Consider the following 20648-nt stretch of genomic DNA (forward strand, 5'->3'; position numbering starts at 1 on the left):
GGTTTAACTACCGCCGATTTCCATACGGAGGGAAAGATTCCCTCTGTAATGGCCTGGTTCATCACTTCAAGGAGGGGGGGAACAATCACCTCCCTACATGATTTTAGAGTTTTTAGAGGACATGGATGGAGAGGAGAACCTGACTTGATGTTATCTAGTAGCTGAGTTAAGCCCTCATAGGTGAGAGGAGGGAAAACCAGAAGACTGAATGCTGGAATCGCCGCCGGGGTGACGGGCTTATGGCAGATGGACAAAGGTGAACTGATATCCAGTTCAAAGTTGAGAAGTTCGAGGGATGAATAGATGTCAGTGATTTTAGTATGAAAAAAGGATGAAATATTGTCGCAAAGCTCCTGAGATTCTACAATGGGATCTATGTTTTTAGGAGCAGAAAGCGAACTGATGATCCTAAAAAGATCTCTCGAAGATTTTAAAGATACCGTGAGATTATTATAATAAGCTTTTTTCTCCTCAATTATTGCCGTCTTATAAGCCTTAAGGAGCAGTTTGTGTTGGTTCTTTCCGGCAGAGTCTGGATGGGCAGACCATTTCCTTTCATGTTTCCTGCATTCCCTTCTCAGTGTTCTAAGGTGGTCATTGAACCAGGGCATAGAGGGACTCTTGCGGGCACAGTAGTGTTGTTTGGCAGGGGCAAGGGTATCAACAGCTCTAGAAATGGAATTAGTCAGGGCAGTAGCAGCTAAATCCACGTTGCTATCGGGACAAGATATCAGTCCAGTTAGGAAGGGGGCCAAGGTTTCATTGGTAATCTGTTTAAAATTGCGTCTAGTTTCTCCTTTCTTAGAGTCAGAGAGGAACGAGGAAGAATGAGGAATGTTCAACTCAAAAGGTACTGCCAGATGGTCAGACCAGGACAGAGGGATGGGAGTTCTGAGCCTGATGTCATTGCTGAAAAAAACATCAAGTGTATGGCCGGCCAGGTGGGTGGGACCGGCCACAAGCTGTGACAGGCCGCAGGCAGCTAGGGAGTCCACCAGGGAAGTAGTGTCTCTGGAAGCATCATTTTCTAAATGAAAATTAAAATCGCCCAGCACGGTTAAATTAGGTCTATCAAGGAATGGTTCAAAAAGATTCATTAGGTCCTGGGAGAAAAAGGGCCTAGGACCCAGAGGCCTGTAGCATAAGATGCCTGAGAAGGAAGATGTAGCAGTGAAGTTGATGGAAAAATATGCTGCTTCATATGAATCGGAAAGGGTAGATAGAGGATCAATCCGGCAGGTGAGTGCGGTCTTATGCAGTATGCCTAGACCACCCCCTCTGCGCCTGGTTCTATCCATTCTCGATAGAGCATAGCCTGATGGAATGGCAGCAACTAGGTCGGGCCAGAGGAATACGAAGCCCAGGTCTCAGTGATAAAGACCAGGGACGGCTTCCTTTGTGAAACAAAATCATGAAAGGCAATATTGTTCTTGCACAGTGACCTGGCATTAATAAGGAAGCCCAGGGGGTCCCGATGTCTGCTTTAGGATGCGCCCGCCACAGTGGCGGGAGCATCCCCCATTTTTAACATTGTGGCGAGCGGTGCTCACTTCACCGCCCGCCACAATGTTAAAAATGAATACGAGCATTTGCATAAACAAAGCGGCAGGTACCGCACGGTGCCTCCCGCTTGGTTATGCAAATGCTGGGGGGTACCACAGGTACCCCCCATGTGCACCCCCCACCCCCATTTCACTCTGGGGGCCTGCAGGGGGCCCTCAGAGTGAAGACCGCTGCCTTTCCATGTCGGCATCGCCGCCACGGAAAGGCATCCAATTTGACCCATACTAATAGGGCTGGCGGTGTCTATGAGACACCGCCACCATATTAATCCTTTTCTGCCCTGGCCGCAAGGCGACCGGGGCGGAAAGCGGTGGGCGGTCTTTCTGTCTGCCACTGTCCCCCCGCCATAAAAATATGGCGGGGGCATTCGGGAGTGGAAGTCGGGCGGATTGCCCCCGCCAGGCCGGCGGTGGCTACCGCAAGCCTGGTGGGGGCCATCCGCCTGACATTGTAATGGGCCCCTAAGTTGCCAAATCACTTATAACCTAAGAAAGGATTGTTAAAAAGAGGAATGACGTCTTCATATACGGATATAATTAGTGTCATGTGCTGTGTTTGGCCCTGGATTGATTTACGTGCTTATCTGCGCCTATTCTCTATATTTTTGTTTGCATTTGTGTATTCAGTTGCCCTGCCAGAACAGAATTTCCCACCTCTTGTCTTAGGCTCCCATATAACCCTTCTGGGCAGCTGATGGTAATGTTGTTCTTTCACATACGCTGGTAGGCTGGGAACTGCTTTTCGGTTGGGGCGGGGTTATGATTTCTGTAAAGTCTTAACTTTGGGATAGTTACAATTCACAAGGAGATTTGACAAACCCCATCACAAAGTTTACAAGTTTGTCGAATTCACACTTTATTGACGGTCAGAATTTCAATATTTTTCCTGTAAACATGGGCCTGATTCACAAAGGTAAACTTACACTTTTGTGTACATTTACGATTGTTGGCTAGTCACGGTAAAGGTACTACATAATATGTACAAAGAGTGCAACATAATAAGCACAGAGACTCCGCACGCGTAAAAATATTACTCCTGTATCCCTTTGTAAATAACAAACTATCAAAAACTTACAAAAAAGTGTAAATTTTCCTTTGAGTATGAGGCCCAATATCAAGTGACGTGGAAATTGCCCAGTACCTTTTTAAATCACTATAAAGGTCATGCTGTTTATAAAAAATCCTTTGCCTATCAAATTAAAATGTTCTCTTCTTTGCACACCCAACTTCAGGCTCAAGATGTTCCCTGCTGTTTAACTTCCTACTGCCAGTTGATTGACAATTTGTAAACTAATAAACTGAACTGATTGTAAAATGTCCACTTCAGCCCTCATTACGAGTGGGGCAATTTCGCCCAAAGTAATAATTTTGGGTGGGATTATGCCACCCGCTATCCGAGTGTTTTCAGACAGAGAACAACCAGTTCAGCATACCCTGGCACAGAAAATCCCCGGACTGGATACACCAAACCTTCTGGTGGATGCAGGGGCTACAGGAAGCAGTGCAGCCCTGCCCCCACCCTTCCCTTGCAGCTTTAGGGGCTGACAATGCTACCTCTCAGGTGAGACTCACCCTCACTATTAACCCTCCCACCCCCAAACCTCTTTATCCTTTTTCCAGACACATTCGGTCAGTACAGAGATTGTGTGAAAAGGTCTGTTTTTCTCACTGGAATCAGGGAAAAACACACTAGAAAGGGCACTGAATCTCTAGGTCTTAGTTACTATTCTCCATCCTGGGGCCAAAACCTGCAATGAGCAGATTTTGATGCGGGAATACAAGATGAATCAGAAATTCCAGCCAAACCGTGGTCTTACAGGAACATCTGCAGACCAAGTAACGTATGTCAGATTCATCAGTCACTTAAAAAGTCAGGCAACTGAATCTCTTAATTTCAGCAGACAAGTTGATCTGTTCTGATCATTTTATTAAATTGAAGTTCGTGGATTCATAAAGATACCTTCTATAATCTATATGGAGGCCTTTTGATGGCTGAGCACATTACAGGGACCCAGTCAAAGTACCCCATGAAGAGGAAGTTCAGGTACCTCATCTGTGATTTATTTCAAATAGAGCTCAAAGGCACGGCTGAATGTCTAATCCAACCATTTCTATAGTGAGAGCTGCTACTGCTCACGGCTCAAATACTCAAGTGCTACTAGCAAATCATTTCATTGCTAAACAGTGAGCACATATCTTAACATTACACTAGTGCATCCTAGTAGGGTTATCAATAGTCACCACCCATGCATTTCAGGCGAGGTTATCATCATAAATGCCAGGAAAAGTATTTATCATTATTAAATGCCTCCACCTGACTAATGAAGCAAGTAATAGCCAAGGCATCATATTCCCTTTGGCATTAGGGACATAACCTCACCCATAAATGTCCACATTTATACACACACAAACAGAGGAATGCACATGAGGCTCCTCATTGTCTCAGCTCTGGATCCATACCCTGCTCGCCTCAGCTCTCTGGCTGATCTTGCACACAACTCCTTTTCCCCGGCTCCTGCAGTCCAATACTTCAATGGGTCGGCACTGCTTACTGGTCAGGTACAGGTGGCACTTTCATGGCCCACTGTTCACACACAATGCCTGACTGTTGGAGTAGGGCCTACCGCATGTCCATTCTTTTTGTGATTGAGTGGAGACAGATGGTCATGTGGCCGAGCCCATAGGCTGACACCGGGTGTATGATTGTTATCGTGAGGTCCTGCCTTTGGTTTGGCTGACTGACACTGTAAAGGCCATGAGATGAGCAATTCTGCCATCTTTATTATTCACAGACTCTCTGAATGAGTTATTGGGCTTGGCATCACCCCTGAGAGAAACTTTGAGGGTGCTGCCTGATAGAGAAAGTGAAGCTAGTGAGAGGTTCTCCCGCTTTTCGTCAGGTTTGCAGCTTTCTACATGTCTTGCTGTTGTTGATTACCACGCACTACCTTTACCACGCAACTTTTACAACGCAAGTCGTTACAACGACTTGCTCTGGGGGGGGGGGCGCTGTAGGATAGGGAATGGTTTAATTTACTATCCAAAACCTTCCCTACTATCCACGGGGACTGGAGTTGGAATAGTAAATTAAACTATTCACTATCCAGCGCCCCCAACGCAAGTCGTTGTAACGACTTGCGTTGTAATAGTTGCGTGGTAAAGGCATGCGTTGTAAAAGCATGCGTAGTAATGACATACATCCATCTGGTGTTTAGACAAAATATTTTTAAAATATCAGGAGACAAATATATCAGACATTAAATATCATGACACAAATATTTCTGACAAGAATATGGTCTTTTTAGGTAAGTAATACTGTTGTAAATATTATCAATGTTTTTATTATCTTTATCTCTAATATAGTGGTAAAATATCGTTTTTTAAGTATTGTAATGTGTTTTATTTTATGTATAACTACTGTTAATATAAATCTTATTGTTTTTAAAATATAGATTATCATTTTAAGTGACTTAGATTTTTTTTTAATAGTAATATATAGTGTTATGCTGGGTTTCTGGGTTTGTAGAGGTATAGGGTGGGAAGTTAATTAAGCAATAATTAACAATTCATTGTTAATTAATAATTACATTTATTTCAAACTCTGTAAACGCTCCTCCTGGCACACTACTATTTGAAGGATGAAGTCCTCTTAGCTCTTGAGGATCCTTGGGGGCCAACTAGCCCTCCTGTTACCTCTGTATGTCCCACACAGCCGGATTGCTAAGAGGGGGTCAGAGCCCACGCAGCCTTTCTCCACAACTCTGCAAATGAGCCTCCTGGTGCACTGCTGCTTGGGGGATGAAGTCTACTTTAGTCCACTCCTGAGACCCTCAGGAGGCTAGGGGACCTCATCCCCCCACCAGAAGTGCGCCGTTGCATGTTTGCAGAGAGGTGGAGAAAGGGACATGGCCTGCGACCAACTTTTAGCAATCCCACTGTGTGGGGCTTACTGGAGGTAGCAGGTGGGCTAGTTGACCCCTAAGGACCCTCAGCAGCAAAGGGGACTTCATCCAAACCAAGAGAGAGAGCCAGGTGGAGCATTTGCAGAGTAGTGGAGAAAGTGGGTGGGGACTTCGACAAGTTGCTTCCGATTTTTTTTTTATTTAAGGAAGGGAGGTTGTGCGGTCCCCCTTCCCTTGAGCCTTTTGAGGCCCACAGACCCTATTCCCTGGGCTTAACCCATTGTTTCTTCGTTGTTTCAATGAAACAGGAGGGGGCGCACAGCCGATTTCCGCCCCAGGGACCCCATCCCCCGGGGCTAGGCCTTTTTTTTCCAAGGGAGGGGAGCCGGGGACCCCCCTCCCGGGCCATTTTCAGCCCCGGGGACCCCATCCCAGGGGCATGTCCATCTCTGTGGCGGTCCCCAGGTGGGGCTGCATTGCCCTCCGCACATCAAACAAGCCCCAAGGAGGTGGTAGTCCCATGGACTACTGGGGCCCACACAGCCCCCACATCTTTATTCTTAATTGATCTGGTCAATCCGGGTGCCTAAAATAAGCGAAGTGCGGGAGCCTGCGCTTTGCTTTTTTAAAATTTTCATCTGGATTTGCGGATCCACCACGAATCCCGTCTAAATGTTTTAAAAAATGCTTTTTTTGGCCCTGCGGTGTTGTGTAGGTCCTATAAAAAGTATACAGGATCTGGATGTTTAGACAGCATACACTGTAGGATTGGTGTCTGACTAATTCCAGACACCCCTATGGGGTATGTTGGCCTTTTGTACAAACTAGCTCACAGTGCCACTACAATTCCCTCTTACCAAGGAGAGAATAGTTCTTGGCAACCATCGAACATGACAACCCTGATCCCTCAGGATCGTGGATACAATATACTACTTTTCGCTCTGTCACCTGTGATTACTTAGTCGGTCTCAGAGAGATACACAGAATGAACAGGCTGGGCGTTTTCAATAAGTATTTATTGAACAGTAGTTACTCTGGTGTATAATAGATGAGCTGCAACAACCATTAGACAGTATAAGATATACATGATTAGCAGTACTATAAAGGTATATGGATGGTATAGTTCTACCATCCTACGCTAATCATGAATACATTCAAGTATATAAAACACATGATAAAAAGATGCATACTCCCACTATGCTTTCCTAACTAGATGTACCCAAATGAACCTAGCATGTGTATAGGTGTTAAGGCAAGAATCCCTCTAGGATTTAGCCAACCCCATTACCTGAAATTAGAGACTATGGGACTCGATCCTGGTCTCGAGTTGGACACCCCGGGATGGGATGTTTAGACCACTGCAAGCTGGAGTATCTGAATGCAGGAACCTCAGCGTCTCTGGTCAGTGTGTCGGCCGGGAAGTCTCCGTCTTCTCTGTCTCATCTTAGTAAGATGTGATGTATACATACCCATAGGTCTCCCCAGGGGTTCTACCTGCTGTGTTACTGTGTCGGCCTAAGGATGGCGTCGGGAATTCACTTTATGAATAGATATTATAAAGGAGATGGTAGTCCTGCTGTGCTTCCAAGAATCCTCATGCATTATGTATGAGAGTTTGAACTAGGGAAAAACCTGTGTTCTGAAGGCAATGTTGTATCTAGGTAAAAGGTCAGTCCCTGTAAACCGTGACAAGTGTAATGTAGGGGAGAATATAGGTGAAGGGTAACGAAGTTACCAGGGCCTATATTATACCTATATAAAATATAACAGGGCGTACCAGTGGTGCCCCCTGAACAGGCCTGGGAGTCAGGATGTTTCCACCCTGCCCCCTTTTCTTTTTTCTTTTTTTAACATTCTTGTTTGTGACTCGGTTTAACTGAGTCACAAGATGGCTTCCAACACTTACTGGTTTGAAGTGTTGGCAGCCAATCAGTTCTCAGGCACGAGATCGGGAGGGTACGTAGATCCACTGCAGCAACAGTTCTATATCTGAGAAATCTTTACATTTCTCAGGAACTACTAAACGGATTTAAACCATTTAACAAAAATAGTGCTTTCTGGGCAAAGAGCTACTTTTCTGCTCAATTTGGTGTAATTCTGTTCAACGTTCGAGCTGTAGCCGCGTCAAAAGTTTCATATGGAAATTATCATGAAGAAAAAGCATTTTGGACCCACTTTTTTTGGCCCCGCTATACGGATCACTCCGAAATTTTCAAGATAGCAGCTGACGTGACCACCCCATTAGGTTAGAAAATTGCACAAAGATTTGTCAAACGGCGCCAAAGTTATTGGCATATCAAAAAACATTTTTCTGAAAGAAACTAGGTCCTAACTATAACTACACACTGGCGACCGCCAGTAGGTTATATGTGTGTGTATAAACATTTTTGCAATTATATTATATAGAAATATTTAACATTACTATTTTAAACTCTTTACATTTAAAAATTAATGTCTATTTTAGATGATATTAGTGTAGTGATATTTTTTTCATATTTTTGTACTTTCCATTATAAGCATAAGAGCTAGATATTGTGGTAAAAAAAAATTTGACATCATATTTTTGTCAACGATATGGTTTACCACAATATTGTACAAGCAATACGTTTATATAGCACAAAGCTAGCTGGGAGGCAGCAGAGTGCTGCCCAAATTGGAGCTACAGTCAGAGTGTGATTGGAGGTCAGTGATTTATTAGAGGCATTTCTTCAGCTCTTTCTGAAACTGAAGCAGGGTTGGGACTGTCTTGATGCATATGAGGATTTTGGTTCATAGATGGATAAGACCTGTTGCTTTGTTCTTTCTCTTTTGCACTTCTTCATCCCCAGTCTGATGGTCTACTGACTACAGGCGTGCCAAGAGGCAGTGGCGATGGTGAGCTTGCCAGCCAGGTAAGCAGGGTGCCAGTCACAATGGCCTATTACATTCACAACTGGATTTGAAGATGATGTGGACTAACAACGGTAATCAGAAAAGTTCCCTCAGAGTGGGGATGATATGTCTGTGTTATTGCTGCTGCATTCAGGTTGCCCTTAATGGGGGCTGAGTTGTATTATGGGGTCACAGAGGGGAGAATTGTCACTATCCAGGTGACATAATAGAAGGGCTTGAAAGGTGGCTTTCAATTTGCTCACTGGAAGGAATTATGTCACTTTCTTTTCAAGCACAACTGGTACCAGGCTCCTTATTTCCCTTGGTGACATGTTTTTCCAGAGTGAGATCTGTGTCCAGGATACATTTGTGTGAATTTGCATAAGGTGAAAGTGGGGGCTCAAATCCTCACAGTTTCACATAGTTGAGCCAGGCTTTGTATAGTTGTTGTTTATTGTTCTTGGTGAACAGAAGGAATGCAGTTCCAATTGGTTAAGTTTCAGGTAGGTCCTAGATATCCTATTAAGATGATGTGCAAGCTCTGTTTGAAGCATTGGATGCCTAGAGCAGTGTACACCTTCAAGTATAGTTGTGCAGCTACTGAACTCATATTTTGTGTTGTTTAAGTTGAACAGGTTTCTCCAGAATGTACATTTTACGACTGCTCTTGGTGAGGAGATTATGTTTGATGACAAACGTGACCTGCCGGCAAATTTGGATATTTTTAACTGGGTTTTCTTTGACAATGGAACAGTCTTAGCCAATCGGATTGGACACTTTGATCACTCGGCTCCTTCAGGTCAACAACTTCTCATCAACCAGAGCTCCATCATGTGGCATTCGGAGAGTCCAGAGATGAGCAAGGTTAGTATAATGTCAATCAGAGCACCATCTTGTGAGAATGCTACTGTTTTTTGTAACAGCTATTTATCCGGCCGTCGAGTAAATAGTGAATATTCTGTTATTTACTGTTCTGGCTCAATAAGAAAAATCATTTACTATGTGACCAGAGGCAATGCAAATAACAGAAAAACGTTGCTAATTAACCGTTGCCGCTGGCTAAATGGTAGAGTTTCTGCACTGTTTGGCCGATAGACATGCAAATAGCAAAAAATCTTCACAATTTACAGGGCTACTAGCTAAATAGCAGACGTTTTGTACTATTTGGCCAGCAGTCAACCAACCAAAAAAACTTCTATCATCAACCATTTGCTAGCAAAACAGCCAACATGCACAATTAGGTCATGCAAATAGCAAATAAATCTAATTATTTATGTGACTGCTGATTAAATAACAGAAAATGTATTTTATTTGGCCAGAAGCCTGTCAAGTAGGAAAGAAAATTCAATATTTACTCGGCACCTGGCAAAGTAGCTGAAATGTTGTACTGGACTGCCGGTCGCTATTGCAAATTACGTCAAAAGAAATGCCATTATTTAGCTGGTGTTTGGCTAAATAATAGACAGTATATACAACCAGGGCCGAATCTAGGGCGGTGTGACCGGTGCTACTGCACTGGATGATGACTTTGCTTGGGGATGCCTGTTTACTACTTTATATTGTGCTTAAAAGCAACTGCTGCCACGTTCCTGGCCTCCAGCAATTTTTAGGCAACAATTAAAATGAAAAGAAGACTCCGTGATTAATATTCTTCCTGGCGAGATCAGAGTTTTTTCTAGTAGAAGTTTTGACTCTTGGAAGTTTTGATTCATGGTAACGTAGCGCAGAGGGTTAATATGCCTGCTGCAAAGAACATATACCATGAAGATCACAAAGTGAGTATAATGTAAACAGGTCAGTGGGTTACTGCTTTTGTCAGAGACTTCCTTTTGTTAGTTGCAGTTTACAGTGAGCTATTAGCTGTCATCAAAGAAGTGAGAGCAGACTTCAAAGTATAGATTAGAGTATATGGATTTTTCTCCCAGACTTTCATTATTCTAATGTTGCAAAAAGGGTTAATTTGGGTGCAAATCAGTTCTTGTTATTAAAGAGAGCCTCAATCTATTGTATTACATTTCAAATTCAGAGTTTGTGTTTCTCCAGACCAAGGGGGTCATTAGGATGTCGGGCAAATTGCCTCCGCCAGGCTGGTGGTAGCCACCGCCGACCTGGCGGAGGCAGTCCGCCCGACATCCACTGCCCAATTCCCCCCCGCCATATTAGGATGGCGGGGGGACCGCGGCGGTGTAAAACACCGCCCGCCTGTTTTCCGCTCTGGTCGCCTTGCGTTCGGGGAGGAAATTGTTTAATATGGTGGCGGTGTCACACCGCCAGCCATATTACAATGGGCAAATTGACATGCCTTTCCATGGCGGCAATGCCGCGGGGCTGTGGGCCCCGAGAGTGAAGGAGAATGGGGGTGTGCACACTCGGGGTACCGTGCGGTGCCTGCCGCTTTGGTTATGCAAATGCTGCATGTCATTTTTAGTATTGTTGCGGGCGGTGCAGAGAGCACCGCCTGCCACAATACTGAAAATACAGGATGTGCCCGCCACTGTGGCGGGCACATCCTTATTCCCCCTACGGGTCCCCCGCACTCATGGTGGGTGGTCCCGTTCTCTGTTAGGGTGGCGGGCGGACAAAGTCAGCCCGCCATCCTAATGATCCCCAAGTATTCTTCAATTATATTGCCTACCTGTATGGATGTCATGTGAATCCACCCCTTGTTGTCCTCTGTCGTATGTAACATTATCACACCCATGATTGATTGTCTCTGTGTAATGTGTGTGTTATGTAAAGTGTTCTGAAACCCTACACTTTTATGAGTGACGCTATAAAATTAACTAAATGCATCTGAGAGATAGTGGTTATGGAGACTGTTAAAGGGTGGTTGGAAGGGTGGACGTGGTTATTAGGGGCACCAAAAAGTACTGTCATACTGGTCTCCACCAGTGCTAAAGCCGGCCCTGTATACAACTTAGCAAGTAGCCCTAGAAATACCAGAGGAACTTCACTATTTACTTGGCTGCTATCTAAATAGCTTACATTTTGTTTTATTATGCATTATGGAGATTTCATCAGGTAGAACTGCAAACAAGGAGTGAACATAATCGGCATCCATCTCTTTATGATGGGTAGTGTCTTAATGTATTATTATTTCATTCACAAAAAGTGGTTGCATATTATGTACATATTTTTTGCGAATAGAATAGTGTTTTTCAAACCAACATATGTAGTATTTGGTTGGTTCACAAAATGTTGAATCGCAGGGGGTTGCAGAACTGCCTACCTAATTAATATTCATTAGGTAAGTGCCAATTTGCAGCCCTCTGTGATTGGCTGTAATCACAGAAATTGTAGCCTGCAATGAACAGCAAACCTTCATCATCTTTATTACTTCATTCCCAAATAGATTTTTTTTATATCAAAGCAACCCTTGTTCCAGTAAGTAACCTGTGCTAGTTTAAAAATATAAATAAAGATTCAGATTTCAGAAAACATCTCCCTGCTGCAGCTGCCAACATAATTCCCAAAAGTAAAGGGGTTCTAAGAACACCTCTTCCTCTTTGTAAATTAGATACTACACCAACAAAGCGTTTGTTAGAGTGTCACCAATGGTTTGTGACAGGGATTACAGCCACAAACGATCAATAAATTCCTTTCGAAATTGGAAAGGGGAGGAAGGAAACCTCTTTCATGAATCCTTCAATTCGGAAACAATTTCAAAAGTCCATTTACTAGTAGAAACAGTTTTCCAACTCACAAAAAGGATTTTGCACATTTGTGGTCACAAACCATGTGATTTTGCAACATGAGGATGTTAGTGCTAAAAACTAGCTCAGATGCACGCCTACTCTTTTATGTTTACTTGCAGAGGTGCCTAATGATAAAGATGATTAAAACTTTTGCAAGACTAGTTAAAGCTGTTTACTGTTCTAAAGTTATGTACTCACTTTTGCTGGCAAAGCCATGGGTGGAGATAGGGCTACCAAAAGGCTCCATGTTCTCATAACACTTCAGTGCTTTCTGGAATTAGTCATTCTGGTTCAGTTCAATTAAAAATTCAGAATAAAACACCTGAAAGTAATGTTTTAAAAGCAAACTCCAGAGCTAGAAAATGTTGTATCTCAGTGACATAGAGCTATATTATATTTAGAGGGATTTTATCAAAATAGAAACAATTCCATAAGGCCCCTTATGAAGTGGTCAACCCAGTGTAATTCAGAGGCTTTGTTCGAATCGCATGACAGAAGGAATAAAATCTATAGTTTGTGTTTCTCCAGACCAAGGGGGTCATTAGGATGTCGGGCGGATTGCCTCCACCAGGTTGGAGGTAGCCACCGCCGGCCTGGCGGAGGCAATCCGCCCAACATCCAATGCCCAATTCCCCCCAGCATATTAGGATGGCGGGGTGGACCGCAGCGGTGTAAAACACCGCCCGCCTGTTTTCCGCCCCCGTCGCCTTGCGGCCGGGGCGGAAATTGTTTAATATGGTGGCGGTGTCTGTTAGACACCGCCAGCCATATTACAATGGGCAAATTGACATGTCTTTCCATGGCGGCAATGCCGCCACGGAAAGGCAAGCGGTCTTCACTCTGGGGGCCCCCTGCAGGCCCCCAGAGTGAAGGAGAATGAGGGGATGCACACGGGGGGTACCTGTGGTACCCCCCCACATTTACATAATCATCTTTGGTTATGCAAATGCTGCATGTCATTTTCTGTATTGTGGCGAGTGGTGCATAGAGCACCGCCCGCCACAATCCTGAAAATACAGGATGTGCCCGCCACAGTGGCGGGCACATCTTAATTCCCCCTACGGGTCCCCTGCACTTATGGTGGGCGGTCCCGTTCTCCTTTAGGGTGGCGGGCGGACAAAGTCCACCCGCCAACCTAATGAGCCCCCAAGTATTCTTCAATTATATTGCCTACCTGTATGGATGTCATGTGAATGCACCCCTTGTTGCCCTCTGTCTTATGTAACATTTCCACACCCATGATTGATTGTCTCTGTGTAATGTGTGTGTTATGTAAAGTGCTCTGAAACCCTACACTTTTATGAGTGACGCTATAAAATTAACTAAATGCATCTGAGAGATAGTAGTTATGGAGACTGTTAAAGGGTGGTTGGAAGGGTGAAGGTGGTTATTGGGGGGCCCCAAAAACACTGTCATACTGGTCTCCACCAGTGCTAAAGCCGGCCCTGTATACAACTTAGCCAGTAGCACTGGAATTAGCAGAGGAACTTCACTATTTACTTGGCTGCTATCTAAATAGCTAACATTTTGTTTTATTATGCACTAGCAGCCCGCCCGACGTTGTCCGGGGCAGCAGGGGGCTGGGGGCAGCACGGCTGCAGGAGATGTACAGCAGAGCGGCCATCAGCGGGAGCAGCAGAGCGTATATACCAGCTCCTGCGCCGCCGATCCTCCCCGCATGTCGGGTGTGTGTCCCTTGCTCCTTCATGCGCTCCCACCAGCATCGCCGCTCCTCCCCGCGCTGGGCACTCCAATGTTGTGTGTCGGTCCCGCGCCACCGCTCCTCCCCGCATGTCGTGTTTTGTTCCCTTGCTCCTTCCTGCGCTCCGGTCCGGACAGCGAACGTCGCGTTGACGTGACGTCACGCCCACACGCCATTGCGCCTCTCGCAAGCATTGTGATGACGCCGAACGCCGCGCGCAAACACTGTATCCATACGCCCATACGGACTACTTTTCCCCTACCGTCCCCCCCTAATGTATATGGTGTGGTTTTCTATAGCCTATGTCCATCTCCAGTCCCTCCCCTTTCCAACGCTGTATTGGGTGTTGTGATTGGTGGTGTACTTTTCGAGTTTACCTGGCTCAAAGGACACAGTTCTCTCTTTATAATAGTAGTATAGATTATGGAGATTTAATCAGGTAGAACTGCAAACAAGGAGTGAACATAATCGGCATCCATCTCTTTATGATGGGTAGGGTCCTAATGTATTATTATTTCATCCACAAAAAGTGGTTGCATATTATGTACATATGTTTTGCGAATAGAATAGAGTTTTTCAAACCAACATATGTACTATTTGGTTGGTTCACAAAATGCTGAATCGCAGGGGGTTGCAGAACTGCCTGCCTAATTAATATTCATTAGGTAAGTGCCAATTTGCGGCCCTCTGTGATTGCTGTAATCACAGAAATTGTAGCCTGCAATGAACAGCAAACCTTCATCATCTTTATTACTTCATTCCCAAATAGATTATTTTTATATCAAAGCAACCCTTGTCCAGTAAGTAACCTGTGCTAGTTTAAAAATATAAATAAAGATTCAGATTTCAGAAAACATCTCCCTGCTGCAGCTGCCAACATAATTCCCAAAAGGAAAGGGGTTCTAAGAGCAATTCTTCCCCTTTGTAAATTAGATACTACCCCAACAAAGCGTTCGTTAGATTGTCACCAATGGTTTGTGACAGGGATTACAGCCACAAACGATCAATAAATTCCTTTCGCAATTGGAAAGGGGAGGAAGGAAACCTCTTTCATGAATCCTTCCATTCAGAAACAATTCCAAAAGTTCATTTACTAGTAGAAACAATTTTCCAACTCACAAAAGGGATTTTGCACATTTGTGGTCACAAACCATGTGATTTTGCAACATGAGGCTGTTAGTGCTAAAAACTAGGTCAGATGCACGCCTACTCTTTTATGTTTACCTGCAGAGGTGCTTAATGATAAAGATGATTAAAACCTTTGCAAGACTAGTTAAAGCTGTTTACTGTTCTAAAGTTATGTACTCACTTTTGCTGGCAAAGCCATGGGTGGAGATAGGACTACCAAAAGGCTCCACGTTCTCAAAACACCTCTTTTTCTGCAGCAAATCAGTGCTTTCTGGAATTAGAAATGCTGGTTCAGTTCAATTGAAAATTCAGAATAAAACACCTGAAAGAAACGTTGTAAAAGCAAACTCCAGAGCTAGAAAATGTTGTATCTCAGTGACATAGACCTATATTATATTTAGAGGGATTTTATCAAAATAGAAACAATTGCAGAAGGCCCCTTATGAAGTGGTCAACACAGTGTAATTCAGAGGCTTTATTCGAATTGCATGACAGAAAGAATAAAATCTATAGACCTGATTAGAGTTTCAAGGACAGAGTTAACTCTCTCAGAATGGTGTAGAACAAAACCCTTGGCATCCTGCGGAACCTCTGTCAGACAAATTTAGACTCGTCCACTAGCACTGTGGGCAACTCTGTACATCGACAAGAAGTGCTGTCATGGTGATTCCTGACTATCCATAAAATGTTTGAAGGAGAGTATCGTCAGAATATGTTTTAAAAATATTTTTGTTTTTTTAGTTTTTCAAATAAAAACTCCCAAACTGGGAGTTTGTTTTAAAAAAAATAAAAAATGAATGGACCCACACGCTGGGAGATTTCTCCTATGGTGACAGGATCAATATTGTTTTTTCTATCCTTCATGGCCAGCGTTTGATCCATATAGGGTAGACAGTACAAATCCTTCCATCAGTGATCCCTACTCTGTAGGGCCATCAGTGGAAATATTCTGTGGGGGAGTCACAAGCAAAGGAATGGCACTTTAACTAATCGAACTGAATGTATTGAAATGATTGTGTTTTCCAGTAAATCAGAAAAATATATATAGCTGTCAAAGATAAAGAAGAAAATACATTCACAGATTTTTATTTATGGACTTTATTACAAATGTTGCAAGAAATAAGGCAAGATGGCTTGTTATCTTAATTAGTAAAGTGCACTATTACCCACAAGGTTAATCTGGCGAGACATTGTTTCCTCCATTCTTGTGACCTATAGATCGATCATTTCACAGTTCCACTTTAATACCCATTTTCCAGACATGGTATGTGGATCATGTATTGAGGTTTCAGAACTGATTTGTGAGTCCCTTTCAATCATAATTTTCTGGCCTGAGCTCAGACACAGCCGTTGTCCTATGTGATGGCTCTCACAGCAGTAACAATAATGCTGGCTTCAAGCAGAAGTATCCAAAACAAGGACATAATAAAGCATGAGATCTCAGTACGAGCTGTCATCAGCCATCCTGAACAGTCAATTGGCACAGACAAATGGGCAGCCCTGCTTAGAAACTTTAATACCTTTAGCAAGTGAAACCTTTGACCTAGCCCTTACTCCTATCATCTATCCCATGCCTTCACTCAGAAAAAACAATCAGAAGCCCTTTGCTAAAAAGGACCTCACGGAATTTATATGGGTCATGTTTTTCTCTATTATCCCGCACTTCAGTTCCAGGCATCGAACCTCCATCCACAGGGATGCCGTTAATACACACCCACTATTTAGGGAAGCTGTATCTACTCTCCATCATGTCATGCAAAATGCATCCCACTAGTCCATGTGGCTAGGCTTTCATCACACAAGGAGTCTTCATTCTAGGCATTTGCTACATACCCATCACACATACATGCACATGAAATGTTCGCATAAAGACCAGGGGTTCACACACAATCCCCCCCACCCCCGGGGCCCTCTGAGGAGATCTATCTGGAGCCTGCACTAACCCTTCTTCTGCTCATCAGACCCTTCCTATGATCCTGAGTTCTCCTTTGCTGACTGCCATAGCACTTTGGCCCTTTGTTAGCCAGTAACTTGTTTCCTAATATCAGTCATCTGAGTTTCTGAAACCATTTCCACCATCCTTTGCAGACCACACTCATTTTCACCAAAACACTGTTAAACTACTCTGCCAAGTGTCAATTCTAGTGCTCTCAGATCCACCCCAGTCTACTGTGCCTGCATCAGACAACGTCTTCTATAACCCAAAAGTCAGAGTGTTACAGTCCTGACCTTTTATTCGCTTTGCGTGCTCTGATCGTTCAGCAAATACTTATCAATTCTATATATGGGCTGAAGAGGAGGGGGTTTCTCAGCACTGGTGGTATAAGATGTATTAACAAGAACCCTTTAGAAAAAGGACATCCTAATACATGTGGCCTTGACTCACATAGGTGTCCTCTCAGTCCTGGTCTTCCTTCTCTTGGTGAGGTCCTTTTGTTTAGGCATTGGTCCTCCTCCAAGTCCTGTTCCAGGTGCTCCTTACATGGGCTGTGTAGATCCTCATCCTAGCCATGGTCTAAATAGTTCTGGTCACACGGGTACTGGTTTCCTGAATCTGGTGCTCCTGGATATAGTCCTTCATGATCGTGGTAGTCCTGGCCCGATCCTGGCTCATTTTTGTATTAGCCATTCCTGGCCTTCATTGACCCTCAGACTGCTGATCCTCACCCTACTCCTCGTGTTCTTCTGGACCCATATCCACCTGGCCCTGTTGTCTTTGTTCTCCTAGGGCTGGCACTCCTTATGTTACTGGTTCAGGTTATCCTGATTCTCCTCGCCCTGGTCTCTGCGGTCCACCTGGTGCTGCATCCACACAGTGGTCCTGGTCCACTTCATTATGTAAGGTAGATAAATAATCTTTAATCAGTTTTTTTAAAACCATAAAAAATGCAAGCTCATACATTTTATACATGTCCGATAAGAATCAAATGTACATACACTCCCACACATATCAAAGTTTTGTGTCTCTATTCAATTAATAGTGCTTGTCATAAAATCTATAAGAAATATAAATCAATTGTAAATATAAAACACATTTCGTTCGACTAGTGAAGCTATAAAACCATGTTCAAGTATTGATGAAATGTAAATTCAAATCATGAATTAATAAAGCGCAGTGCAGGTGCTCCGAAAGTACATTGTACGCTTGCCAGTGTTAATAAAATCAAAGAGTGGAGCAAGGGCCAACATAAGAACCATAATGCTATATTATGTTAAAAAATCACTACCTTGCACTGTGCTCTAACAGAGCCTCCCTTCCTTGGTTGTCATGCAGACATGAAACATGTAAGGTTACTGGTTGCATGTTGAAGTTGGACAAAGATTTAACTCCTGTCTGTCTCATATACAACAATGGATGAGAGCAAATTGCCTAAAGCCTAATGCAGTAAAAACAGAGGTTCTTCTTTTTGGAAAAGACAAATCCTTTTGGACACCTAATTGGTGGCCATAGGACATGGGACCTTCACCCATACCAGTACAGAAGAGAAGGAATTTAGTAATCACCTTTGATGACAAACTTAACTGTGAAGATCAAGTTAATGCTCTTGTTTCATCTGTGTTTTTTTACCATGAAAATAATAAAAAACATCTTCCCCTACATTCCTTAAGATCTTCAAAAAACAGTGGTTTCCACTTTAGTTCTAGCTAAAATTGATTATGGTAAAACCCTTTTCATTGGCACCCGGAATAAATGCCAACAAAAACTTCAAATGCTGCAGAATGCTTCTGCTCATCTCATAACAGGAATCCCAAAGTATCAGTGTTACATGCCTTGGTTAAGCTTCATTGGCTTCCAGTAGCAAGACATTTGGATTTTAAGGATCTTTGCATTGCATTTAAAGCACTGCACAATATTGGGCCTTATTATTTTCATTCAAAATGTGTCCGCTTTAGCCCTCACAGGACGCTATGCTACTAACACTTTTAAGGATTAGGCAAGCAACTTGGGGAGGCAGGAGCTTCACCTTGAGGACTGACTGACTGAAGTACTTATAAAGCGCTTGAATGCCGAGGCGTTTTGGCGCTATAGTGACAGGGAGAGCGGTGAGGCAGATCTTAATGTGAGGAGAAAAGCCAGGTTTTCAGTGCCTTTCTAAAACATTGTTTTGATTTTTGTGAGCGCAGATCTGAAGGCATAGAGTTCCATAGTCTGGAGACTTGGTACGAAAAGGACCTGCCACCCCATCGACTGCCAAGCTGTGGAATGACCTTCCAGTCAACATTAGAAAATGCCCAGATCTTTTTGCATTTTGGAAATTAATCAAGACATAGCTCTTTAAGCGATAGGGAGGCTTCACCTAACCTTATCTGTATTACCTCTCCTTTTTTTAATGGCAGGGCAACAGCCCCAAGACGCCACAGGGCAATCAAGTGCTCTATAAAATTAAAATCAAATCAAGTAAAAGTCAGGTCATGCTGATAACTCCATAAAAGCGGAGCAAGAGTATGCACTTATATTTTTTTGCCCACAATCTTCCTTGCCTTATCTGATGATGCAATGCACCTATAAGCTGTATGACATCCCATATCTGTTTGTAGTAGTTGTGGATATAGCAAAGCAGGTCTTCTTTGTTTACTATTTAGGCCCCTGAGCAGGGGAACAAGTAATGCCTTCCTGTTCTTTTCGTACAGTCCACAGAAAAAGAAGAAATGTAACAGCGATTGGGCAGAAGTCGAATAGCACAGACACACTGAGAGATCCTGTTCACAACTAGCTGTTGAGGGCTAGGCAACCAATACATGTGAAACACTAAGATGGAATCTAACTACATAGTGAAGCTATGAGCTAGGAATGGTAAGCAAGTACGTTTCCATATGACTAGTTGTTACTAACATACAGTAAAGTTTAACTGATTGTTTACTGAGCTCCCCCTTCTCCCTTTTCCTCATCTTATGATTCATCCATTCCTTCTTGCCCGAGGCTCTCATGTGCGTTGTAATGCTCATTGGGTTGTTAAAAAGATCTTGTCTCCCTATCAGATTAAGTTGTACTTTAATGTACTCGAACCAGGGAGTGCTGCCTGCCTTGCCTAACTGCAGACAATCATTAATTACTGCTTTGTTTAATTCCGCTTACGGGTGGTTCCAGACTGAAACCCATAACATAAAGCGGTACAACCTGGACATGGTCACTTACATAGTCAGGCCCAGTTCATCATGGCAAATGGATGCAGGTACAGGCATAGCATGACGTAACAATTTCCGTACAAATTAATTTTCTGTGACCTGCAGTTTAGAAGGCTCCTGTATTCCCTGGTCGCTGCTCCATAGGTTGGTACTGAGACACATCTGGCCTTGGAGATGTTAAGCAGTGCACTCATGTGTGAAAATCCTAGTTTTTTAGTACACTTATGTATAGTGACCACATTTTGGTCGAATTGGACACATCTAACCTGGCCCAGATGTTTCCAATTGCATTCCATATGAAAGGGTAGCCCAAGGTATGTGAATGTGCTTATTGTGTCCACTCTTGAGTCTTGTATGAAGAATGAACTTGCCTTTCCTTTGGGGCGGCCTCATATCATGGTAAATGACATTTTGTTATATTAACATGCAACCCTGTGGCCACTGAAGGTGGAGGGTGAAACAGCTTCCATTGAGACAGATTTCCGAGAACACACGACTACTGCAGGTCTGCTGCAGTGTCTATAGAGATCTTGACCGACTACTTGAGATCCCCATTGTGCTGAAACCACTGCCTGGGGAGGCTCCACTGAAGAGCCTTCGTATGCCAACGTGCATGGTTGGTCAACAGAAGGCAGGAGTCAAACAGACCGAGCAGGCACAA

General features: G+C 43.6%; 1 protein-coding gene across 1 annotated transcript in view; it reads left to right on the top strand.

Annotated features, from left to right (window-relative positions):
- The first annotated feature begins 1146 nt into the window (after positions 1-1146).
- LOC147726130 (vomeronasal type-2 receptor 26-like) overlaps positions 1147-20648 on the top strand; it is a 175825-nt gene continuing 156323 nt past the window's right edge. Inside the window, exons 1-3 of the mRNA XM_086963427.1 lie at positions 1147-1239; positions 8293-8355; positions 8963-9199. Of these exons, the coding sequence (XP_086819553.1) occupies positions 1147-1239; positions 8293-8355; positions 8963-9199 (393 nt within the window). The remainder of the gene's footprint in view (positions 1240-8292; positions 8356-8962; positions 9200-20648) is intronic.

Source organism: Lissotriton vulgaris, chromosome 3_1 (genome assembly GCF_964263255.1).
Source record: "Lissotriton vulgaris chromosome 3_1, aLisVul1.2, whole genome shotgun sequence".
Lineage (NCBI taxonomy): Eukaryota > Metazoa > Chordata > Amphibia > Caudata > Salamandridae > Lissotriton > Lissotriton vulgaris.